At 39.2% G+C, this 26,708-nt stretch overlaps 1 protein-coding gene across 1 annotated transcript in view; it reads left to right on the top strand.

Moving 5' to 3' along the window:
• The first annotated feature begins 1,286 nt into the window (after positions 1-1,286).
• LOC134656040 (fatty acid synthase-like) overlaps positions 1,287-26,708 on the top strand; it is a 29,740-nt gene continuing 4,318 nt past the window's right edge. Inside the window, exons 1-31 of the mRNA XM_063511555.1 lie at positions 1,287-1,481; positions 1,981-2,173; positions 2,825-2,948; positions 3,579-3,782; positions 4,183-4,299; positions 4,614-4,777; positions 5,231-5,373; positions 6,113-6,316; positions 6,796-6,982; positions 7,151-7,313; positions 8,001-8,170; positions 8,990-9,141; positions 9,561-9,744; positions 10,629-10,777; positions 11,036-11,217; positions 11,963-12,082; positions 12,518-12,627; positions 12,957-13,147; positions 16,715-16,875; positions 17,048-17,052; positions 17,163-17,424; positions 20,550-20,670; positions 20,752-20,871; positions 21,380-21,495; positions 22,337-22,484; positions 23,022-23,193; positions 24,281-24,390; positions 24,588-24,752; positions 25,114-25,286; positions 25,764-25,907; positions 26,449-26,664. Coding sequence (XP_063367625.1) covers positions 1,320-1,481; positions 1,981-2,173; positions 2,825-2,948; positions 3,579-3,782; positions 4,183-4,299; positions 4,614-4,777; positions 5,231-5,373; positions 6,113-6,316; positions 6,796-6,982; positions 7,151-7,313; positions 8,001-8,170; positions 8,990-9,141; positions 9,561-9,744; positions 10,629-10,777; positions 11,036-11,217; positions 11,963-12,082; positions 12,518-12,627; positions 12,957-13,147; positions 16,715-16,875; positions 17,048-17,052; positions 17,163-17,424; positions 20,550-20,670; positions 20,752-20,871; positions 21,380-21,495; positions 22,337-22,484; positions 23,022-23,193; positions 24,281-24,390; positions 24,588-24,752; positions 25,114-25,286; positions 25,764-25,907; positions 26,449-26,664 — 4,832 coding nt within the window. The 5' untranslated portion in view covers positions 1,287-1,319. The remainder of the gene's footprint in view (positions 1,482-1,980; positions 2,174-2,824; positions 2,949-3,578; positions 3,783-4,182; positions 4,300-4,613; positions 4,778-5,230; positions 5,374-6,112; positions 6,317-6,795; positions 6,983-7,150; positions 7,314-8,000; positions 8,171-8,989; positions 9,142-9,560; positions 9,745-10,628; positions 10,778-11,035; positions 11,218-11,962; positions 12,083-12,517; positions 12,628-12,956; positions 13,148-16,714; positions 16,876-17,047; positions 17,053-17,162; positions 17,425-20,549; positions 20,671-20,751; positions 20,872-21,379; positions 21,496-22,336; positions 22,485-23,021; positions 23,194-24,280; positions 24,391-24,587; positions 24,753-25,113; positions 25,287-25,763; positions 25,908-26,448; positions 26,665-26,708) is intronic.

Consider the following 26,708-nt stretch of genomic DNA (forward strand, 5'->3'; position numbering starts at 1 on the left):
GTTAATTCTTCAATAGCCCATAACTAGGCAATAAAGAGTGACAGGAGAAAAAAAGGGGTAGGTACATATTTATGCTCACTAGTACTATAATTGACCGGAATATAAAAAAAATCCAAGACCTCACTTTTTTTCCTTGTCCGGTTGACGTGAAATTCCCCCAATATAAACTCGTGTGTAACAAATGTGATATTTTATATATTATATAACCACCGAAAACAATTACATGCATACACAATGGAATTGTCAAGGTTTAGAATAATAAGTAGTTGTACAGACGTAAACATTTTACATATTTTTAACATTTAGGTGCACCTCTAAAGAGTCTAAAGTCACCACGGCTGTAAGCTGTTCTGCCCTAGTAGCACGGTCGCATTTTTATAGTTTATCACCATGCCTGTCACGTTCTAACAAGTATGTAAGTGCGAAAGTGACGGGCATAGTAATAGTCGATAAAAATGGAACCGTGCTGAGCCCGCTGTATGTTGTTTTTTAAACATCCAATTACGTATATACAGGTTGAGAAAGATTTTTAGATGTGATTGATACCGTATTCGTACAACAAGTTTTCATATGGTACGTCTAGTTTTGTCAATTTTGACAATTCTACATTTTAAATGTGGGGAGAATACTCAGACTTAACAAGTTGGGACTTGAAATATTGTATTAAAAGAAAAAATAATATGAAATATGAAATATCATAAGGTGGCATTGGAGAGCCGATCATCTTATTCGGTGTAATAATATTCCGATTGCCTTTTTTAAGAAGGTAATCAACGAAAAAGTTGTTTTCTACGTTTTTCATTTTAAGCTAAAGATAAAAATAAGATAAACTGTATTTCATTTAAAAATATCCAAAAATAAGTACAACCTTAATACGCTTAAACAGCGGTAAAATACTGTAAATATACAAACATGGTTTAAAATAGTCAACGCAAAATATAAAATTTTGTGAGCAAAAATTATAACTGGCTCCAAAATATTTCACATCAATGCTACTTGTATCTTAGGTATTTTGTAAAGGTAAAATTACGGTAAGTATCCATTACTAAGGAATTACCTACACATCATTTAACGAAATAATATTGAAACACGAATTTATTAACATTAAACAAAAGTCCTAGTAATATTGACTTTAATTTGAATGGCGTTTCGCGTTTGAAGAAAGTTTGTCTATCATTAAGTAAACAAAAAACAACCTGTATTTCTAATTATTCGACCTTGACAAAATTTGTATATCCATATAAAAGACCCGATTTTAATTAGTTTGCGCATTTTCAAAAGTATTTCGTGATAGTTACAAGTGCGTCGATATTCTTATAATGGCTCCGACACCGCAGGAGATACCACAAGTGGATATCGGAGAGACGGAGCGTGTCAGTGGCGATGATCAAGATGGAAACCGCGTTGTCATCTCCGGGATTTCTGGCGCCTATCCGCGCTCGCTCCATATAAAAGAACTCTCTGACATCCTGTACAATAAGGTCAGGGAGTGTTCTTGTTTTAATATAACTGACCGAAGATTTTGAGAGGCCCCTGATGGGCTTGCAGGCCAATTCGAACGTGCAACAGACATCAAACCGATATTTGAATCATATATTGGAACTATTATATTAGTTAGGTGTCATCGCGGGCGTCTCGAAGTCGAACCCCGAAAAGAAAAAATGATCTGCTCTCTCATACATTTTGGCGAATCATAATGTCAACGTTTTCTATAGAACAGCAGTTTTTAGCGATTCTGGGGGTGGATTATTCAGTATGACCTACAGATATAGTGCATAATTGTTTTCCATCGTATTTTCACGGAAACGTACGAACGTGCCTTGCTATTTCAATCAGTCTGTACAATAAGTACCAACAAGTAGGAACATGTTCACAATTACTATGGTCAGACATAAGACAATAGTTTTAATACTCTTTTCATTGTTATTTAAAAAAAAGTGTCAGAATTAAGCTTTTTAATAGTATTTTATAATAATTTAGGTGGACCCAATAGCAGATGGCAAACCGCGCTGGGACTACGACCACCCAGAAGTTCCAAAACACGTGGGCTTAATCCCTGGTCTGGATCTGTTTGATGGCCAGTTCTTCCGAGTGGCCTACCGTATGGGGATCAACATGGACCCCATGTCGCGGAAACTCCTCGAACAAGTCTACCAAGCCATATACGATGCAGGTACCTACCTACGTTGATTATCAGGTATACAGACATAATATAGTCCGCTGGTGGCCTAGCGGTAAGAACTTTCAATCCGGAGGTCGCAGGTTACCTCGGCTCGTACCAATGATTTTTTCGGAACTTATGTACGAAATATCATTTGATATTTGCCAGTTTCTTTTCGGTGAAAGAACACATCGTGAGGAAACCGGATTAATCCTAATAAGGCCTAGTTTCCCCTCTGGGTTGAAAGGTCAGATGGCTGTTAATTTCGTTCCACAAAAACTAAAGGCTAACGAATTGGTATAAACCCGGGATCTGAATCGGTTTTATGCAAAAACTTCGAAATAGCCTTTACATTTCGAGTTATTTTATACTCAATAAATGTAGGAACGTAACGACTTCGTATTATTAGATTGCTCACTTAGAAATGAAATCATTAACAAAGAACGAATAAATACCGGTTTCGGGCTCATACAAAAAATACCGGTATCCAATCTCTGGTATAAACTGGTATTTAAATACAACAGTTCTATAACCAGTAACTGCAAATGGAAACGAAATCCCTTTCGTTCTCGGGTCAATAAACGAAACTGGTTTGAAAAATAAAACGGTTTCCGAACTTTGCTTGGTTGATTCAGTAAGTTTATCTTCTTCCAATACTTCCAGGTGTAAACCCTGAGCATTTGTCTGGGAAGAAAGTCGGCGTTTATGTGGGAACTTGCTTGTCGGAAACTGAAAAAGTCGTTTTTTACTGCGGCTTTGAAGGAAGGACGGGTTTAGGTATAGCTGGGTACGTACATAGTAATAATTCACCTAGATTTATAGGTACTTAGGTAGGTATAATCGCATGCACTGTCAAATAAAATCGGCTAAGAGCATGTCGGGCTATCCTTAGTGTTATAGGGTTCTATGGTAACCCATTCGTCTTAACTGAACAAAGTCAGTTTTTATCCGTCTTCGGCAACTGAAAAGCTTGGTCACTTTTTTTTTTTGGTGTACGACTATCCTATTTCAATTAGTAGCGGCTAAAGCGGCCGAAAAGCTTAAAATTCAAATGTACAGAAGTCTCGGTCCCGCGTACATTTTTATACCATTAGGGGTTCTAACGCTCTACAGCTTTTCAAAAAGCTTACTAAAAGACTGGCGAGCAAAGAAATGGCAGCTAACTCCCGCAACGTGTTAGTATCGCAATATAGCGGGTAAATCATACCACGAACGAAACGATCCCACAGGAGCCAAATTTATACCAAATATTTTAGTATGTATTTGTTTTTAACCGACTTCCAAACCTCAAAAGGAGGTTATCAATTCGGTTGTATGTTTTTTTTTTAGTTTAAATTTAGTTTTAAGTAGGTATTCTAGTTTATATTTATACGTTATTTGAGTTATTTTTAGTCAATAAGGTAACATTGTTGCTCAGGTGCAACAAGTCAATGTTCGCCAATCGGATATCTTACTGGCTGAACGCGAAGGGCCCGTCTTTGGCTATCGACGGTGGGTGCTGCAGCTCCGCAGTAGCGCTGGAGCAAGCCTATCAGGCACTTACGCGAGGCGACTGCGAGGCAGCTGTAGTCGGCGGCTGTAACATATGCCTCCATCCGCAAACTTCTATCCATTTTAGCAGGTAAATATTTAATCATCGTCAAATATTTAAGAGACACTTGTCGATGGAGTAACTGCCATTCTTAAACCATCTCAGCCAGAAGGCCGAAGGTAGAAACCTACAGCCTCTTATTCCTTTCATTTTTCTTGTCGTGTCATGTCAGGAGCTGCCCCAACATATTTCGTCTACTGGTTATATATCGTCATTATTAGAAAACTTTTCTTTCCTACTAAATTCATGACCAGAATTTTTTATTTAGTCTAATTTAGTGTCCCACTGCTTGGTAAAGGCCTCCTGTCATATCCTCCTCGTGATGCTGTTGTTTGTACTTTCCCACCAATCCGGATAGAATGCGTCTTAATCCAAATATCCCGCATCCCATCATCTTCACCAATTAATCATATTTTCATTTAATTTTCAGGTCAATTTCTCTATGTTTAGACGGTAAAAATAAATCCTATGACAAATCAGCCGATGGCTGCGTGAGATCTGAAGGCATTAACGTGCTCTTCTTACAAAAAGCTAAAGATGCTTTAAGGTACGTAATCAGTTAAGGTGACAGTCCATTTCCAACCGCAGCTGCACTACTGTTCATTTTACTATGGAAATTGACAGTAACAGCGACGCGTTCAGTATACCTACCAGTAGTGCAGCTGCGGTCAGAAATGGAATGTTACCCTTACTGTTGCATCGTTATTACTGCATTGTTGACGCGTATGGTGTCACTGTCAATCTGCTCTGTTGCATTCGCCATCATTCGAGTGTAACCTTTATATGCCATCAGTATATGTAAGCTTGCTATTATTTTAAGTAATTGATTATAGAAATAAAATTTGTAATTTACAATTTTAGAATTTACGCTGACGTAGTTTACTCCAAAGTGAAATATATTGCTAATAAACACCCTGGAAGCTGGAAGCGAACGACGGAAGAAGTTACAGAATTCCTCAAAGAGTTTTATGATGAAATCAAAGTATCTCCAAGAGATGTTGAATACGTAGAAGGCTTTGGAGCAGGTACAATTTGGATATAATATTATATACCTACCTACATATTAAAATGCGTGGAGACGGCGAGGCCACTTTGAGACCTTCCTTAAGAAGATGTACAAAATGTAGGTTAAGGGAAATCAGGCCTTTACGATGGCACTCTTACTCTTTGTGAATTCAAAGTCAGTACAATGTTTTCCACAGTTTATCAATCGGAAGTCGGTGCAGGAATAGGTTATAACGATAAGGGATGACTGAGTAGGTACCTACTTCTGTCAAACTTTTTCTTTTTCAAGTGCCTACAGATAATTTTGTATCAGCACAATTCAACTTTAAAGTGTGATTTATCTGTTCATGATCAACAATGGCAATAATGATTTCAAATTTCTTTTAACAACACAAACTTTACTTGATATGATTAGACTATTCAGAGATATTTCATACCTGAAGATTTATGTTTTAAAATTGTTTGCGTTTTAGGTGACGCTGAAGTTGACAAGACAGAGTTGGAAGCAATAGATAATGTGTTCTGCGGAGGTCGCAGTGACCCTCTTTACGTCGGCAGCGTCATGTCCAATGTAGGCTACTTGGAGTCCGCTTCGGGTATTGCGGGGATTACGAAGGTTTGCGATATTTTTTTATTTTTGTTTTCTTATGATAAAGGAGGCAAGCGAGCAAACAAATCGCGTGATGGTAAGCAATTGCCGACGCCCATTTCTTTTTCTTTTTTATGTTGCCTCCTATGCAAGCGAGCAAGCAGACTAATCATGGACAATTTGCGAACAGCCAAAAAACACTTGGACAACACAGAGGGGTTGGAAGTGCGTTGCCACATTTAAGATGGGAGTACGCTTTTTTCTTGAAGGTTTGAAGGTCTTATCGGTCCGGAAATATCACAGGAGACAGGTCATTCCACATTAGCTGTTCGAGGCAGGAAGGGTCTGGAGAAACGCACAGTAGGACGGCCAACCTAAAAGCTTTTCTTACCGAGAAAGCATACTACTCTATAACAGAATTTTTGACTGATTTGTAAATTAAAATGTATTGACAATGAATCCTGACCACTATTATCACATAATATTAAGATTATTTATATTAAGATTTACTGCATGAGATAACCCTGTTTTGACTATTATTGTTTATCTGTGATATTATGATTAGAGTGTGTATTTTTATTGAATTTGTATGCCAATAGATGCACGACATAGTGATACTGAAACATTTATTTAACATCTTGTAACTTACCTATGTTGAACAAATAAAATCTTTGAATCTTTTGAATCTTTGAATCAACCATCTAAGTGGTCAGTGGTCATCAGTCTTTTGTTTTAGTCTTTTGTTTCATCGAATCCTTCATTCCAGGTGCTTCTGGGCTACCACACTGGTCAACTGGCTGGAAACCTGCACTGCGACCAGCCAAGAGACGACGTGGCTGCCCTACGTGAGGGTCGCATTCAGATCCTGCGCGACCACAAGCCAACGGCGAGGTCGTACATCGCAGTCAACGGCCTGTCGGTCACCGGTATCAACTCCCATGTACTTTTACATGGACATTACAAGCCGAAGGTACCTATTTTTTTACTGCCAGAAAAAATCTTGTAAACTATTTTACTCTCGGGTTTCGATGCGTAAAAAAATGATGCGCTGGATTTCGTTAGATTGATTTTAGTGCATTGGAGTCAACTCAACGTTGCTGGACGGCCACACCTCAAAATTATTGACTTTTGATTATTGCATAGTTGGGCTTAAAATTGCGACCTTAATTTTATTTAAGAAAATACTTTTTTAATGCATACTCAATTCTCAAAAGTGTGGACTCAGTACTTGGATGTATACATGATTTCTCGAAAAGTTTTTTGTAATGTGGCCGTATTGCAGGCACCATATATACCTATAGCTATCCATGCCGTAACCGGCAACGGCGACCCTAGCTAATTACGAGCGTGAGCTCTGATATGGCTGGCAAAGCAGGCACCATACGAAGTACCTAGCCGACTACTAGGTTTTAGTGACCAAAGTATTACAATAATCATATTTTTTTCTAGGATCTGACTAAATACGAGTGCAATATTCCGCGCCTGGTTCTAATCTCGAGCCGAACGGACTCCGCTGTTACGAAAGTGATAGAAGCATTAAAATCGAAACCTATCGACGCTGAGGAATTAGCCTTGATTCAAAATATTCACTCTTCTAGAATAAATGGTCATCTAGGCAGAGGATTTACCATTTTGGGTAAGCATTTGTTTTCGTTTTACTCTGAGTAGATCATAAAACTTCTGACATGATTGTATTTGGCCCAGAGATAGGCCATTCGAAGCTACGTAATGTGATGCTTATTATAGTACAGGGTGTCGTAATGGAGCACCAGATGAACTGTAAAGAACTGTTTATTGTTAACAGATACAGATAAAGAATCGAAAACCACAAGTCTGTGTGAGAAGGCGACGTATTTCGACAGTGGCGAGCGGCCTCTTTGGTTCGTCTACAGCGGCATGGGCTCGCAGTGGGCCGGCATGGGCACACAACTTATGCGCATACCTATCTTCGCGGCTGCTATTGAAAAGTACATGTTTAATTATTTTGCCTTACTTGCTACATGCTTAAGTTTATCAAGAGAGGTCGATTCTAGTTTAACAATTTGCAATGGTTTAGGACTGGTTTTGATACGAGGATGACGATTGTCTTGATCGCATCTCACGCACGACTTTTACTTCATGCACCAACCGTGATAAATTGTTAAATCAGAATCAGGTTTAGATTTTTTTTTAACCTAGAGTCTAGACCAATTACCGAAACAATCCGTTAATGCCAGTAATCCAATGTCGTCATTGTTTTAATGAAGAATGAAATGAATAAGAATATATTCATACGTCTTAGATTATGCAAGAATACGATATTGCGATTTGACTTTTCGGTTCCATTTCTAGTTATTAATTCATGACTCTCCTGCACCAACATTACTGTCTCTGTTTGACCCAATGGTTGACTGGTAGAGAATGCCTTTTTGTAGAGAGTACATTTTTCTTTCTTTGTGCAAAAAAGTTTAAATAAATAAATAAATATAGATAAGAATAGAATACGATACGAATGCAAAAACAATACGATATTTTAGAGGTATAGAGTAAAATTTTACGATACCCTGTGAATCGAGTTTCAATAGGTATGTGGCAATATAATATATTTGCTACAAGAAATGATTGCGGATATATCCAAAATAAATTAAAAAAATAATATTTTCTTTTTAATACAGATGTCGGCGAGCGTTAGAACCCAAAGGCATCGATATTCTCCATATTATAACTACGGAAGACAAAACTATCTTCGATAATATTTTACATTCCTTCGTGGGGATTGCTGCTGTTCAAATTGGTCTGACCGATATACTCCTTGAATTAGGTTTAGTACCAGACAAGATTATAGGTAAGTCATACTACAATTTTTTTAGTGATTCGTATAATACTTTGTTCACAAAGCACTTATATATTTTATTTGACAATAAGTAACTTTTGCCTGCGCTAATGTCGCTTATGCAATAAATAGTAACGAGTAGGTAGGTATAATCTATCTATTTTTTTTTTAAGTTGTCCCGTACACTTTTCTTTCAAATTTGGGATTTTTTATGTTATTTCTACTCAGAATCATGAGCTCTTTTGATCCAAAAAGGAGAAAAAAAGTGTCCCAAAATTTCCATACATTTTTCAATCTTTCCATTCCGTGACCGCCATACAAAGTCTATGAAAAATGCTGACGGAAACCTTAGGACACTTTTTTTCTCCTATTAGGATAGAAAGAGCTCGTGATTCTGAGTAGAAATAACATAAAAAATCCCATATTTGAAAAAAAAAAGTGTAGAGGACAACTATAAAAAAAAACGCCCAGTTCCGACACCCATCCCATTGGCCGTAGTCCTCTCAAAGACGTCATTTTTATCCTTCTATGACGTTCACTCACTACTGAGGATCATCACTCCGTTTTCCTTATAGCAGGGGCCCGTTTCTCAAAAGCTTGTAACTTGTAATACAAGTGGAACTCCCTTTCTAACAAAAGCTGTCAATAAGTGACATCCGGTTGTATTACGAGTTACAAGCTTTTGAGAAACGGGCCCGATCTCTCCATTTCTCGCTATCGATTATTTAGACGTATGTATTTATTTGTAAGAAAGGGATAAAATATAAATTAACTAATTGAGGCTTGTAAAGTTTTATGAATGAGAGGGTAAGAATCTTACCATTTTCTCAGGGCACAGCGTCGGCGAGCTAGGGTGCGCGTACGCTGACGGCTGTCTGACGGCCGAGGAGATGATTTTATCAGCGTACAGTCGTGGTCTCGTGTCTGTACAGACTCCCTTCATACGCGGCTCCATGGCCGCTGTCGGCATCGGGTTTGAAGAGGTTTGTATCTCAAATAGATCATACTGAACATTTACTATAAGACAAATATCGCGACAAAAAATTTGGTTGTTCCACACATTTCGACCGTTCAGTTTTCGATGTTTTGTATTGTGTAATTTGAGCAAAATAAACTATGTTTCTCTTACTCCGCATGACCTTGCTATATTTTCTTTAGCAGACATTTTGCTTACAAAATTATAATATAACGAAACTAGCGACCCGCCCCAGCTTCGCACGGGTAGTACAACGAATTTACACAAAACCTTTACAAATTATACACCAAAACCTTTCTCAAGAATCACTCTATTAATAGGTGAAAACCGCATGAAAATCCGTACTGTAGTTTTTGCGTTTATCGCGAACATACAGGCAGACGCGGCAGGGGACTTTGTTTTATAATATGTATTGATGTTAAACAGGTGTCAAATATGTGCCCTCCGGAGATTGAGGTGGCCTGCCACAATTCAAGCCAGTCCAGTACCATCTCCGGTCCAGCTGACATTATGACGCAGTTTGTTGCTGACTTGACAGCTAAAAGCATCTTCGCGAAGGAGGTCGCGTGCTCCAACATCGCCTATCATTCACGATACATTGCCGAAGCAGGTGACTAGCGAAATATTTTGAAACAGATTGACCAGCGGGCTCAGCACGGTTCCATTTTTATCGACTATCACTATGCCCGTCACTTTCGCACTTACATACTTGTTAGAACGTGACAGGCATGGTGATAAACGATAAAAATGCGACCGTGCTACTAGGGCAGGGGACAAAATCTAGCGATGTATATGATGTGACACAAAACTGGCTGGATTTATTTCGATATGTTTGATTGAGTGTGTTCGGAAAGAGAAGATTCGTGGAATGTATTCGGCCCCATACATTCCACGACTCTTCTCTTTCCGCACAGACTCTACGACACCGTTCGTGAGGCGGTTGTATTATATTAACTGTCATGTAACATATATACAAAGTATGATGACAGGGCGACATTGCTCATGCTGACGCAAATGTTAACCCCTCGTATGCGGCCTGTCAAATTTGATCATTGAAAATGTGACCTTGACATTTACAACAATAAATTAAAATTCCCACGCACGGATCCGTGTCTTAAGCATACGAGGGGTTAAAATCGATGTTACTTCCCAGAATTTTGAGAAATGCGGCAGCAATGCAGATAGCAGTAATGTCGCGCTGCAATACTGCTGCAGTAATGTTGGTATAATCTGAATCAAAACGAAACCTTTAGCTAAGTGACAATCAGCCACGGCTCCATACTCGTATAGTCCAGGTGAATTGCTTGACATGACTTCCTCTAGTGTCCTGTAGGGCTAAGATGGCCGGCTCTTTATCATTTGTCACCATGGCTGTCACGTTCTAACAAATATGTAAGTGACGCATGGCATGACAGGACGTGATAAAAATGCGACCATGATAGCTGGTCTGCCAAAAATTACATTTCTAAGATTAGTATTTACTTTTTTTTTCAGGACCTGGACTCCTTAAGTACTTGAAAGAGGTTATTAAAACGCCGAAACTCCGAAGCGAGCGCTGGGTATCGACATCAGTACCACAGGACAGGTGGGAAGAAGAACTAGCCAAGTTTTCTTCGGCCGAGTATCACACTAACAATCTGCTGGTAAATACTTACTTTAACAATAAATTGAGTAACTGAAATTACGAAGAACGAGCACATGTCTTAGGTCGTTAACTGTAAGAGACCTGGAGTTGTATTCCGATTTTAATAACAGCAACTGACAGCGAGAGTAGGCTCTTTTTGCTATAAAGCGGAAAAACTATAAAAACAGTAGCCGATAGTGGCTACATGCGTAGAGCGTAACTCGCGCTGGCAGTGAAACGCATTCACCCTTTCATACTAATAATTTCGATGTCGTAGAACCCAGTACTCTTCGAGGAGACGTCCCGACTAATCCCAAAGAACGCGGTGCTGGTGGAGGTGGCCCCGCACGGTCTGCTGCAAGCGATCCTCAAGCGGGCGATGCCGTCGTGTGTAAACGTACCACTCACCCGACGAGGACATGCCGACAATACGAGATTCTTACTGGAGGCCATTGGACAGTGAGTTCTTCTTTCTTTTTCCCTTTCGTTTCCTCCTTTCTTTCTTTTACAATCTAAAACGAGTATTCCATTAGACTGTGAGTATCTTTGCAGTTATTAGTTAATGTTTAATGCTACCGCTTATTTAAGACTGTTCATAAGATGCACGGTCCTACAGCTACGGCTCGGCTTAAAGGTTTGACTATGTCGATGTGCGGCTGGTTTATTTTATGCTCAGGAAGTCAAAATTAATCACTCAAATTAGACTTGGCCTTTAATATAAGTCACTTGCTTCTAAAAAGAGGACCAAGGTATAAAGTTTTCCTCATTGCTGTGCATATTTCCATCCTTTCGCATGTAAAAAAATAAGGATTTGATAGAAAGGTTCCTATCACATCCAGTAGCATAGATTGTTAGAGCGGTAAACCATGCAGTATCCAAGATCTACTACTAGTTAGAATTTTAAGATGATTTTTTCATTTTTTTTATTTAGGCAACAAACAGTCATTTACAAAAATAATGTAATAATACGCGATGTGTTAATAGACCTTGAGTGCCCTACCTTAATAAACTAATTCTTAAAGTAGCTAGTGTAGGAGTAGTAAGCGGAAAACAAAGTTATCATTAAGTAACAAAGTTATCAGTAACTTGAGTGCATCTATATTCATTCATTCGTCCATGTGTATGTATGTACGGGCAGGTTGCTTGATACTCGTACATACATCCACCCTTTTTACCTTTTTACCAATTTTACCTTTGCTTTTAGGTTGTTCATGGAGGGCTACTATCCTGATATTCGTCAGTTGTACCCGAAGGTCGAATTTCCCGTCTCCACTGGAACGCCCCATTTGTCGCACTTGGTCGAATGGGCTCACCAGGAAAAGTGGTAAAATACAGTCATATTGATCGATTTTTCTATATTATCTACTTTATACAGAGTTGCTATCTCTGCGTTAGACTATATTCCTAATCAGATTGGATTATACATCTGTTAAATTTTTATATGACAGTAAAATAAATAGACAATAAAGCATATTCATAGAGACATATTTAGTTACCTACTTACTCGGTGTATTGGAATTTTTGTAATGCCGTGTTAGTAACTTTTTATTTAGGTCTTCTTCTTCTTCAACCTAACGTTTTCCCGGCCTAGCGCCAGGGTCCGCTTTCCTGCTCAGTCTTCTCCACTTTGCCCGGTCTTCGGCATCTTCAGGTGTGAGATTGTTCTCTCCCATATCCGCTGTCACGACGTCCTTACTTAGGTCCTTACTTTTTACTTAGGTAATAAATAATATTTCATGTAATGGATATTCCAAAACAGGAAGTTCCCGTCGTATGCCAGCCCAGAAAGAATTGAATCTTCTACGTGCGTTTTTAAGATTTCCCTCCACGACGCCGAACATCTTTACTTACATGGTCACCGAATTGAAGGTAATATTTTTTTGGTAGTACTGTAAGTGCACATTAAACATAAAAAAACTATCCTGTTCAGTATAAAAATAACCGCTCTATGGGTCGGTTGCACCAAACCGCCATTTGCTAAATTTTGCTTTATGGGAAGTTTAGGGCCAGTTGTGCCAACCACAATCAACATCACTCTGCACTGAACCATGAACTACCCATACAATAAAATTTAGCGAACGCTTTAACAATAACAGACAGTTTCGTGCCGGTTATCGTTCACTGCTGAACGTTGATCAGTCTGCTAATTGTAGTGGCCGTTATTCCACCCCATTATAAAGTAACCAACGTTCAACCAGGAAAGACGTTGTTCCCGTTCGCCTCTGCGCTGGTCTGCGCCTGGGACACACTCTGCATGGTTTCGCGCGCGCCGCTCCGCGCGTCTTCCGCGCGGTTCCAAGACGTCATGCTTCACGCGCAGCCTGTGTTGCACGAGTCGCGTCTGCTGCGGCTCAATGTGGCGTTGCAACGGGGGTCTGGGCACTTTGAGGTACCATTTACCCTAATTTAATAATAATTCAGATTGAACTTCAACTTCACACACCACCTTCTAGGCAGGCTCGCTCCATCGTAGGCCACGTCTTCGCCTCGGCTAGTCTGTGGCCATGAGTAAGCCCATTTATAATCTATATATATAAATGCAAGTGTCCTGACTGACTGACTGACTGACTGACTGACTGACTGATTCATCAACGCAGAGCCGAAACTACAAAAGCTAGAAAGTTGAAATTTGCACACTAGGTTGAATTTATAAAGTGTACAAGAGATAAGAAGCGATTTTGAAAAATTCAACCCCTAAGGGGGTTAAAAAGGGGATGAAAGGTTGTATGGGGTGCAAGTTTTATTTTAAGCTAGGAATTTGAAACTTTGTAAAAATGTACTATATTAAAAAACAAGAAAACTAATTTCTGCGTTTTCGAAAATTCATCCCCCAAGGTGGTGAAAAAGGGGTTGAAAGTTTGTATGGAGATCAAATATTTTTGTGAGTGTTGGACTTGAAACTTTGTATATGGGGATATTATTATAAGACGGGAAAAGTAATTTCAGCGTTTTTGAAAATTCATCCCCTAACAGGGTTAAAAAGGGGTTGAAAGTTTGAATCCATTACAAATGCTTTGAAACTTCTTAGAAAGACATAATAGCCGATGACAAAAAAAAAGGAATTGCGACGTTTTAGGTAATTCAACCCCTAAGGGGGTAAAAAGGGGATGAAACTTTGTCCCGGGGTGCAAATTTTATTTTAAGCTAGGACCTTGAAACTTCGTAAAAAGGTATTAAATTAAAAAAACAAGAAAACTAATTTCTGCGTTTTCGAAAATTCATCCCCCAAGGTGGTGAATAAGGGGTTGAAAGTTTGTATGGAGATCAAATATTTTTGTGAGTGTTGGACTTGAAACTTTGTATATGGGGATATTATTATAAGACGGGAAAAGTAATTTCAGCGTTTTTGAAAATTCATCCCCCAAGGTGGTGAAAAAGGGGTTGAAAGTTTGTATGGAGATCAAATATTTTTGTGAGTGTTGGACTTGAAACTTTGTATATGGGGATATTATTATAAGACGGGAAAAGTAATTTCAGCGTTTTTGAAAATTCATCCCCTAACAGGGTTCAAAAGGGGTTGAAAGTTTGAATCCATTACAAATGCTTTGAAACTTCTTAGAAAGACATAATAGCCGATGACAAAAAAAAGGAATTGCGACGTTTTAGGTAATTCAACCCCTAAGGGGGTAAAAAGGGGATGAAACTTTGTCCTGGGGTGCAAATTTTATTTTAAGCTAGGACCTTGAAACTTCGTAAAAAGGTATTAAATTAAAAAACAAGACAACTAATTTCTGCGTTTTCGAAAATTCATCCCCCAAGGTGCTGAATAAGGGGTTGAAAGTTTGTATGGAGATCAAATATTTTTGTAAGTGTTGGACTTGAAACTTTTTATATGGGGATATTATTATAAGACGGGAAAAGTAATTTCAGCGTTTTTGAAAATTCATCCCCTAACAGGGTTAAAAAGGGGTTGAAAGTTTGAATCCATTACAAATGCTTTGAAACTTCTTAGAAAGACATAATAGCCGATGACAAAAAACAGGAATTGCGACGTTTTAGGTAATTCAACCCCTAAGGGGGTAAAAAAGGGGATGAAACTTTGACCTGGGGTGCAAATTTTATTTTAAGCTAGGACCTTAAAACTTCGTAAAAAGGTATTAAATTAAAAAAAAAACAAGAAAACTAATTTCAGCGTTTTTAAAACTTCATCCCCCGAGGTGGTAAAAACGGGGTTGAAATTTTGTACGGAGATCAGATATTTTTGAGAGTGCGGGACTTGAATCTTTGTATTTGAGGATATTATTAGAAGACAGGAAAGGTTATTTCAGCGTTTTGTAAAATTCATCCCCTCATTTAAAAGGGGGTTGAAAGTTTGTATGGAGTTCAAATTTTATTTTAAATTAAGAACTTGAAACTTCGTAAAAATATATGTTATTAAAATACAAGAAAACTAATTTCAGCGTTTTTGAATTATCATCTCCTAAGGTGGTAAAAAGGGGGTTGAAAGTTTGTATGGATATCAAACATTTTTTCGAACGTGGGACTTGAATCTTTGTATTTCGGGATATTATTAAAATACAGGAAAAATAATTTCAGCGTTTTGTAAAATTCATCCCCCAACAGGGTTAAAAAGGGGTTGAAAGTTTTAATCCATTACAAATGCTTTGAAACTTCTTAGAAAGGCATAATAGCCGATTACAAAAAAAAGTAATTGCTACGTTTTTGGAAATTCAACCCCTAAAAGAGGATGAAACTTCGTCTTAGGGTGCAAATTTTATTTTAAGCATGGAACTTGAAACTTTGTAAAAAGGTATTAAATTAAGATACAAGAAAACTAATTTCAGCGTTTTTGAAAATTCATCCCCTAAGGTGGTGAAAAAGGGGTTGGAAGTTTGTATGGATATCAAACATTTTTTCGAATGCGCGACTTGAATCTTTCTATTTTGGGATATTATTAGAAGACAGGAAAAGTTATTTTAGCGTTTTGTAAAATTCATCCCCTAACAGGGTTAAAACAGGGTGAAAGTTTGTATAGGGTTTAAATTTTATTTAAAGCTACAAACTTGAAACTTCGTAAAAATGTATTTTGTCAAAAGAGAAGAAAACTAATTTCAGAGATTTTGATAATTCATCCCCCGAGGTGGTGAAAAAGGGGTTGAAAATTTGTTTGGAGGCCAAACATTTTTTTGAGTGCGGGACTTGAATCGTTGTATAAAGGCATATTATTAGAATACAAGAAAAATAATTTCAGCTTTTAAAAAATCATCCCCTAAAATGATTAAAAAGGGGTTGAAAGTTTGTATAGGGTTCAAATTTTATTTAAAGCTAGGAACTTCAAACTTTGTAAATAGGTAGTTAGGTAGTAGGTTTTATTAAATAGAGGACATGAAAATCTTCTAAGGGGGTTTAGAGGGATTATAACGAGGACAATTTTATTCAGTTAGGGGCTTGAAACTTCGTAGGTTGTGAAAGACAAAGTCTCATTCGTTGTATAATATTAATAATTAACAAATGATTAACCGTCCTACCGCAATCTCTTGCTGCACAATGTTCTAAGCTAATGTAGAATATATAACCACCAATATACAAATCCACGCGTACGAAGTCGCGGGCAACAGCTAGTATAATATAAAGCTTTTAAATACAGAACACATTTAAGAGCTGAACCCTTAGCGGTGGTCTTCTTTCTTCCATATTGATATGGCGTGAATATTCTCCTGGGTCTTTTTGATATGATAATATATCAGAGACCCACCTCCCACCAAATCTCTCTTCCATAACTTTTTGAATTATACTTTGTACTGTAACAGGTGTTTGGGCACCACTATTTCCTCTTCTATTATCAATAGATTTTTCAGTAAACTTTTTTATATTTTTGTCATACGTAACTTGGTCATTGGTATTATTTACTGACAAACTGATCTTTGCCGAACTTAGAGATGGTTTAATGACCAAAAATCATTGCAAGTTTTAAGTCCGACGGGTGTTTGCTTATTAAGTATGTTTTTTTTAACAGATCGAAGATGGAATTACAAAAGTAGCTTCAGGTTATGTACTTTTGGATGAAAGTAAAGAAGAGAGCGCTATGAATAAAGATTCTGAAGATTCTGTGGAAGACAATGTAATAGGACAGGATGAAATATACAACATTCTCAATGAGAGAGGTTACATGTATCAGTGAGTATGACGATAATTTTAACGAGTGCTTAGACATAAATCTGAACCTACAATCACGTTTAAAACAACAATTCATTAGGTACTCTTTCGTCACTTCTAACTCTAGCGTTTGTATTATACACATAATCTACTTAGAGACGATCGGTAGACCAGAAGATGCTCTTCCTTTCAGACAGTGTCTGAGCGACAAATAGTTCTTGCACTACTAGCACGGTCTTCTCAACAAAAAATTACTGTCTTCTCCAAACTGATTTCATGATTATATGTATTTTTGTGTAATTTAAAAGTTTTGTTCACTAACAGGGGCGAATTCCGTGGTATCCGTGAAGTAAATCCTACATTGACTGCGGGCCGCGTGCCGTGGCACGGACGCTGGGAGACCTTACTCGACTCAATGCTGCAGCTCAACGTTCTTCGACAACCTCACGACCACATCTCACAGCCGGTCTTCATCAGGGAAATCAGTATTAATACTGATAAACACGCTAAATCTGTTGAATTAGATACGGATTTTAAGGTTGAAATATCCACGGTCCATGATTATACCAGGTAATGTATTTTTTTTTGCAAAAAAACATAATGATCCCACAATTATAGTTCGTTTTTTTTAGCAATTTTTTTTATTAGAAAGAACTTGAAAGAAGGTAAGCGATTTTGACATGTCTTTTAATTGAAAAACACTTTTTAAAAATAACTATTACTTATGAAAGCAGAAGACTATAAAAGATCGTATTAGATTCATAATTGTTACATATTTACCGTAACTTATTTTTAAAATGTGTTTTTCAATTAAAAGACACATCAAGATTGTTTACCTTATTTCTAATGCTAAAAAAATCGAACTATAGAAGCAAGTATAACAGCAAGTGTGATTCCTAACTTAACTTGACACCAAGCTGAGGGGAAAACTTTTCAGTGACGTTTATCTATACAGCTGAAGAGGGTCGAAAGTCTGTACATGGAAGATATTCGAAAAAAAGTTGGTTGGGGATACTTAGAATCGATAACAGAACACGTTCCAACCGTTTTTAGAATTTTTGTCTGTTTGTCTGTTTGTCTGTTTATCTGTTTATCTGTTTATCTGTTTATTTGACCGCGCATCACGTGAAAACGGCTGAACGGATTTTGATGCAAACTTTACTAATCTGTCAAGAAACTCCCTGGCCCTATTTTAGGCTAGAAAAATTCAACCCCTAAAAGGGGGGTGGCCACTACACTCAATTAAGTTATGTTTGCACCTGAATCTTATGGCGCTAACTTAAGAAAGTGGTGTAAACTTTTTTTTTGTGTAGGTATGTACTTTGTAAAAAAACAACATTTTTCTTAGTCAATGTCAAACGTCTTTGCAAATACATATTAAATCACATTTATAGACGGGTCTATCGCGGGTTTATTGACAATAATTAACATTATGTGAAGTGGGTGGTTTAAAATATGATGTCTACCCCAAACTTTTTCATACACTTTTCGTCGGGTAGTTGCACAAATCTCTGTTTTGACATTTTGTTGGGACATCAGTTAGCCGCGACCATGACCAGTGAAACCTGTGTCGAAACGTCGGTAAATAAAGGTAATAAAATAAATTTCGAGATAGGCCCGTCTATAAATGTGAGTTAATATGTGTTCGAAACGCGAAAGTTTTTAAATTTTAAACAGGTATTAAGTCTTTGTAAATGTCAAACAATTTGGGACTTGCATTTTAAACGCGTTACCATACCTTTCCGAAAAAAAACGAATTTTTCGCGAAATTCTCGCAACGTATTGAGGTTACAAGGTAGCAGGGTCTCAGGAATCTGAGGAAGAATCGGAGACGTTCACGCAGTGCGAAGAGCGGTTGACCGCTCAGCGGATTCGCACGACAGACGCGCTCGACGGTAAGTACTGTGGTGCATCAGCGGATACTGGAGAGCCCAGCACACACATTAACCTACATTAATACTATTGTTCTGTGTTTAAGCACTGACAGCCTGGACGCTTCGGCCTTCCGCCCTACGCGGAGCTCGGCCTTCGGCCTTCGCACTTAGACACTTATACTATTGTTCTGTGATTAAGCACTGACATCCAGGACGCTTCGGGCCTTCGGCCCTACGAGGAGCTCGGCCTTCGGCTTTCGCATTAGATATCCACACCAAAATTCAACCATTGCGGCGGTGTCCCTGACATAGCCTCTCTCAATTTTTTCTATCAAAAAAATTCGCGCTCGCTACGCTCGCGTTTTTAACTTTTAAAGTTAAGCCTACTTTGATAAAGGTGGCATTCTGGGCACCCTACCGAGCGACTACTACTACGACGGACGCTTCGGGCCTTCGGCCCTAAGCGGACCTCGGCCTTCGGCTTTCGCATTTAGACACTGATACCATTGTTCTGTGATTAAGCACTGACATCCTGGACGCTTCGGGCCTTCGGCCCTACATGGAGCTCGGCCTTCGGCTTTCGCATTAGATATCCACACCAAAATTTCACGTAAACCACTGCGGCTATGTCCATGACATAGCCTCTCTAATTTTTTTTTGTATAAAAAAAAAATTCGCGCTCGCTACGCTCGCGTTTTTAATACGATTTTAAGGGTTAAGCCCACTTTGATAAAGGTGGCATTCTGGGCACCCTACCGAGCGACTACTACTACGACTTAAGCATTGACATTCTGGACGCTTCGGGCCTTCGACCCTACATGAAGCTCGGCCTTCAGCTTTCGCATTAGATATCCACACCAAAATTTCACGTAAACCACTGCGGCTATGTCCCTGACATAGCATCTCTAATTTTTTTTCTATCAAAAAAAATTCGCGCTCACTACGCTCGCGTTTTTAACTTTTAAAGTTAAGCCTACTTTGATAAAGGTGGCATTCTGGGCACCCTACCAAGCGACTACAACTTAGGCCAATTTATAATTAAACATTTTTTTACACTCTTAAAAGTAATCCCCGGTACATACATATATGTAGATATTTAGTTATGCATACATAAACAACTGTAAATAAAGTGTAAATACTCGGCCTCAAGTTTTTGATATCTATAATATTCTCCTTTCCTCTAATCTTACTTCTAACTAATATAATATTAGACCTAAATTCGAAAGTTTGTTAGGAAGTATGGATTTCTATGTGTATAATTCTTAATTTTTCATGCTCAGAATGATTTGACTGGAGGACAGAATTGGATGATATTTGCCATGGACATGATTTGGATAGGTACAGTCAAGAACGTAAAAATACAAAAGTAGTACTGTATTGTCCGTTATACACCTACTATAACTCTGTGTCGTTTAAATCACGTCTAATATTGGAATAAGGGCGAAAAAAAACTATTGGTTTTGAAGTGTAGTTTTGTTTAGTGGTAAGTACCTACCTATTAATTGTAAAATATTTTATCTGGACTTCAGTCCCCTAATCGTATCCATCTGTCAACTTTACTTCAAGTTCCGCCTCCAGGGGAAAGAGAAATTAGGGATGAATTAGCTTACTGACACAGACCGAATTCCACGCGGGCGGAGCCGCGGGCACAGCTAGTGCTTTATATTAATACAAGTTTAATAATAAATTTAAGCAATATTGTAAGCGTCCTGATTAAATTTATTTTCTTCTTTCTCTCTTTCTAATAAATTCGGCCATTAGGCATGTGAAAATTTGTGTTGGTTTCGCAACTTATTTATGACGGGAACCTTCTTGTTCCAGATGTGGTGGAGTCACATTAAAGGGCATCAACTTCCGAAACATTGTAAAATCTGACGAAGATTCATTGGTTTTCGATACATCAAAGTTTTACCCGAAATATCAATTGACAGACACTGTAAATGTAAGTTTTTTATATATCTTTTTAGAAGTATAGATATTTTTTTATTATTCATAAATAGACTAAACTCTTTACTTCATCCAGGTTGAAAACGGTGAAAGGTCCCGAAATGGAAAAGTATTGAGGAGCAGTGTAGCTGGAGACTTGGGATCCTTACACTGGGTTGAAGGTCCTGCTGTAAAGAGTCCTGGCATCCCGGTTAAGGTATCTACAGTATCCTAAATTGTTAAATGTATAGGTACGCAAGATACCCATTAAATACATTAAAATGGATCGTTAATATTCGTTTTATATAGTCCTCCTCATCGGTTTGATGACGGCGACCTCAAAAATTACGGATTACGCCTATTATGGGCCCGAATGTGACTGGTCAGGCCGAACTTGGTCTTAATAACTCTTTTGCAGGCATTACAATGGAGTTGGCCAGACGCGTTGTAGGTAAGCTTCGGAGGACTTCGATCTTTCTTTACGTTGTTGGCGTTTGGCATCTAAGCTATGGAGGCGGTTTTCCTCAAACGATTTGATGCGATTAAAGATGGTAGACCGCCATGATGACCTGTCTGTAGCAAGCTCCTCCCAACGCTCAGGGTCGATGTTGCAAGCGTTCAGTTGTCGTTTGAGCACATCCTTATAACGCAGATGCTGACCGTTTAACTGTATGTATTTAGGTTGAAATAAGTACCTACCTAATATTGTTTATTTGCTTGTAAAGGTACACTTCGCTGGTCTGAACGCTTCCGATGTACTCAAAGTTAAAGAACCGTTTGTTGATCAACATGAATCTAGTAACGGTGTTTATGGAATGGATTTCAGCGGAAGTACTGAAGAGTAAGTATTAATTCTTAGAGCAAGTTTTTTTAACATGATTAATAACTTGATTACGAGTTTATAGAGCGTACTTGACTGGGTTGATTGCAGATCATCAACTTTTTGACTTTTTTGAGTTCACTAAGTGTTGCGCAATTAGGTACCTAATCTAATACCTTTAAATGAGCAATTCTTGTTTATTTATTTATTTATTTATATATATATATATATTTCGGGGATCTCGGAAACGGCTCTAACGATTTCGATGAAATTTGGTATATAGGGGTTTTCGGGGGCGAAAAATCGATCTAGCTAGGTCTTATCTCTGGGAAAACGCGCATTTCCGAGTTATTATATGTTTTCCGAGCGAAGCTCGGTCACCCAGATATTTATTGTTGAATAGGGAGCTCCATAGAAAAACCGGCCAAGTGCGAGTCGGTCTCGCGTTCCAAGAGTTCCGTACAATAAGTCCGACTCACGCTTGACTGCACATTTCTAATAGATTTTCCTGTCATAAAGAACTTTTTTGTGTATTTTTTCAAAATTTTACACCCAGTAGGTAGTTTCAGAGATAAAGGGGGGGCGGGGATGGTCGGACAGACAGACAGACGCACGAGGGATCCTATAAAGGTTCCGTTTTTTCTTTTTGAGGTACGGAATTGAAGGAGACAAAGAAAAAATATTTATTTCTTTTGTTTTGACATATGTCCCCAGTTTTTCATACAAATTTTAGGCTTCAGTTTTGGAACCCTAAAAAGTACCTACACGATTGCAGTTTGGTCTAGGTGGCCATTGTAAACATTAAAGTGTCATTGTGAACTATATAGTAGAAGGAAAATTGATCATGTCAATATTGTTGTAGCGGGACGCGTGTAATGGGCTTGACGCGCGGCGCTGCCCGCGAACATGCGCGTGCGATCCCCCAGCTCTTATGGCCGGTTCCAGCGCATTGGACCCTTGAGGACGCCGCCACAGTACCCTTCGCTTACGCGCACGCACTTTACTGCCTTGTGAGTTAAAATTCCTCTGAGAGATGTTTCTCTGTAGCGACTGACAGGGGACCGAAGTAACGCTGCGTCTTACGTAAGCGAACAACTCGCGAACGCGAAGTGACGCGGCGCGGCGGGCCCACGGCGTTCGCGTTCGTAACGAGATCGCCCACGTAGGACACTTCTATAGATATCAAAGGATTGATTCACCCCGCGCTGCATCGCTTCGTTTCGCGTTCATGGTTCAAACCCCAACGTTGCCAAAAAAATATTTAAAACACTAATATTGCTTTGCTAATCCAATCAACCCAATCAAAACATTTGTTTTGCCTTTGTACACATACTCCACTTATAGAAGGTCGATAAAAAACATACAATCGAATTGATAACCTCCTACTTTTGACATTTGGAAGTCGGTTAATGACTACGAGAGTTCATTGACAGGACTGTCTTCCCAAGGCAAAATTTTATATATCGTCTTCCCCACATTAACTTTATTAGATTTCTTTAAGAGGTTAGTTGACCAAGTCAATATACTGGTAATATTTGTTTCTCCAGGCCATAAAAACGAGTCTAAGCCGAGGCATGAAAGTGTTGGTGAGCGGCGGCGCAGGCGCAACAGGACAAGCCATCATCGCGCTGGCGCTGCACTGCGAGTGTCGGGTCTTCGTCGTTGTCAGCGACATCTTCAAGAAAAACTTCCTAATGAAAATGTTCCCTAAATTGAATGGTAATAAGGCCCGTGTAAGATAGGTTAGACCTTGCACGAATATCAAGTTTAAATTATTTTATAGTAGAGATCCGAGGAAGTGAAATAATACCACACTTCATTTGGTAGATGGGGGTGCCAGATACCCAACCGAAGCACGCCCTCTCGCGTCCTTAGTCCCTGAAATCACGGTAGTAATAATTAATTAATTTTAGGTAACATATATTTGTCGACTTCTATCGTGCTTTTATCGATAAAAACACGTAATTTTTAAAAATTGCTCGCTTCCAAAGTCCTGTAGAATGAATAGGTACCTACTCAGCCAGCAAATGTCTCCATTCCCCGATTCGACAATAATCATCATTTCCTCGCGTTGTCCCGGCATTTTGCCACGGCTCATGGGAGCCTGGGGTCCGCTTGGCAACTAATCCCAGTAATTGGCGTGGGCACTAGTTTTACGAAAGCGACTGCCATCTGACCTTTTAACCCAGAGGGTAAACTAGGCCCGTATTGGGATTAGTCCGGTTTCCTCACGATGTTTTCCTTCACCGAAAAGCGACTGGTAAATATCAAATGATATTTCGTACATAAGTTCCGAAAAACTCATTGGTACGAGCCGGGGTTCGAACCCGCGACCTCCGGATTGCAAGTCGCACGCTCTTACCGCTAGGCCACCAGCGCTTCGCTTTTATTCGACAATAATATTTTTACTATTATCGTATTGTATTCACATTACACACCATCTATTTTAAAATGTATTCTTGAGAAAAGGTTTCCTATCTTATCTCCGAAAAAATTAACCCCGAAATTTTCATTTGACCGAAAACCGTTAGTTCTAAAAACCGTTTAATATTTAGAGGGATCACCAATCTAACATTACCTATTCCGCACTGGGTTCCACAGGATGCCTTTTTCAAAAGTTTGGAAAAGTTAACGGTTTTCGGTCAAATGACAATTCGGCAAATGAAACATCGGGCAAACAAATTTCGATGTTGCGACATGTTACCTTGAGAAGAATATATTATTATTATCGAGGCGGGGAATGGAGGCACTTGCCAGCTGAGTATTAATTGTAAATGGACGACCAACCTTTTGTACAAAATTTCAGCTGACGACATCATTTGCTGCCGAGATGATACATTCCAGAACCGCGTGTTGCCTGAGACCAACGGGCTTGGCTGTGATGTTGTTGTATGCAGTAGAGGGCAATACAAGGATGTAAGTCCTCTGAAATATGGTCTGGTAGACCAATTTTGTCATTAAAATTTTGTCATTAACTGTACATTAAAAAACCTAGTCCGTGAGACTTCTCCAGGTGGAAGACTTGAACCATTCGAAGAGGTGCCAAAATAAATATAGTTATTTATTAGCATACTTACCTACACAGCATTTTTCTAATAATAATTTACTTACAGGCCTACATACAGTGCTGTGGACCCTTAGGAATAACGTTGGATATTCATCAAGTGAAGAGGAACGAAAACTTCCGGTTCAAAATGCACGCGTTGACTTATGAAAGAAGTTACGCCTGCGTGGATTTTTCATCCTTGTTTGTTCGTAATGACATAGAAACATTCCAGGTAAGTTTTATATTGTTATAATTATTCGAATTTAACTACATTTATGTTATGGACGTACATTATTTACATACTTTTTATGGGCATCGCCCAGGTGGGGCAGGTACCCATTTTGATTTACAATTCCGCGCATAGCTCGAACACACAAACTCACGTGCCAATTGGCTCGATCTGGACGCACCTTATAGTTTATTTTATTGTACCCTCAATGAAGGCCACGAGATACATGCACCGAGTATGCACGGTCGACGCCGACGCCGACCGTCATTTGTTTTAACATTCTAACATACGGCGTCAGCGTCGTGCACGCTTGGAGCATGTATTTTACCTTTTATGTATGTTACCTATGTTACCTTGAATACAGAGGCTGCAACGGCTAGTGGCAGAAGGCATCAGCGCCGGTTGGGTGCGGCCGCTATCGCGGGTGACATACGCCCCGCAGGACGCCACGCGCGCGTTTCGCACGCTCGCCCGCGGCGCGCATCTCGGACGCGTGCTGTTGCGCGTGCATGACGCGACATATCGTGCAGAGGCCGGGTAAGAAATTATTGATTTTGCTTATGATTATAAATAACAAAATGCTGTGGATTTTTTTTTGGGTGAATCAACTAATTTAGTATCACTCGTTACCATACTGTTAGTTGTCCAGGGGAAAACAACTCTTAATAATCGTGATTTTATGGCATTGCAATTTAACAAAAGCATGTTGCTATTTTGTGCTTTTTATAAGCTCTATTGCCCCTCCGACTACATTTTAGAATAACAACACAAAAAAGTTGATCTACCCTCATTAAACTACCTATTTTATTTGAGCAATTGGTCTATCAATACTGGACAACCATTAAGAATGACTCGCTGGAACGCTCCTGGTCCGGACTCCGGACCGGGACGTCCGACAATTAGTTTTCTATTACGGGTGACTGGTGATCACGTATCAAAACGAAGTATCGGACACATCGGGACCCGGACAGTTTTAGTAAAAACCTCACCATGTTTCTGATTTTGGATTGGCAGTCTCATGTGCTCCGGAACGCGCTCCCAGCTTATGGTGGGTGACTCGTCGCTTGTGACACGACTCGCCGCGCATTTAGTGCAACGCGGCGCGCGAAACCTGCATCTTCAGCTGAACGACACTGAGCGCCTTGCCCGACAATTGAAGTAAGTATTATTTTAATAAATATGGAAAGGTAAACTTATAACTAACTATTTTGGCTCAGTGATCCAAAGTCAATCTTGGCCTCCGAAACGAGAGCGTGCCACCTGTCCCGATCCTGCGCAAGTTCCTGACAGTTACCGACGCGAAGCTGAAGCAGATCCGACGTCACACTGTCTTCCCAGCGATACCTGGGCCGACACACCGGACGGCCACCAGTCGGTCGTCCCATGAATAAACAGTGGCAAATACAGTGTATAAATTAAATATGGGCAAATATCTAAACGGTGGTTAGCATAGGACCAGTGGCGTAGGTAGGCGTGGGTGAATGGAGCCTTCGCCTCGCCTCGCACTTAGGAGGGGGGCTCGCAAAGCCAACCTTTTTATTACCTTGGGAAAACACATTGAAAAGGGGCCTCGCAAATGTGGGCCACGGCTTGATTCACGCTACGCCACTTCATAGGACCTACGAAGTATATTAAGATACATTTGGCTTAGAAATTAAATTTCGTTTTTTTTAATTAACTTTGCATTTTATATTCACAGGGAGTGGCAGAAATGGGGAGTAAATATAAAAACATCCTCAGAAAAACTCGTTCACACCGATTGTGCATCAAATCTGCTCAAGCAGAGTTTAACTCTGGGTCCTGTTGAAGGTGTTTTTGTAGTTATCACTGAACAATTGAATGATCAGACGCGTGAAATCTACAAAACTCTGCTGGATAATTTGGACGCGCAGACAAGGAAAATGTCATCTATCAAGTAAGAGCTATTTCACGATTTACGTAAACAGTCAGTGGCGTAGT

Source organism: Cydia amplana, chromosome 17 (assembly GCF_948474715.1).
Source record: "Cydia amplana chromosome 17, ilCydAmpl1.1, whole genome shotgun sequence".
Lineage (NCBI taxonomy): Eukaryota > Metazoa > Arthropoda > Insecta > Lepidoptera > Tortricidae > Cydia > Cydia amplana.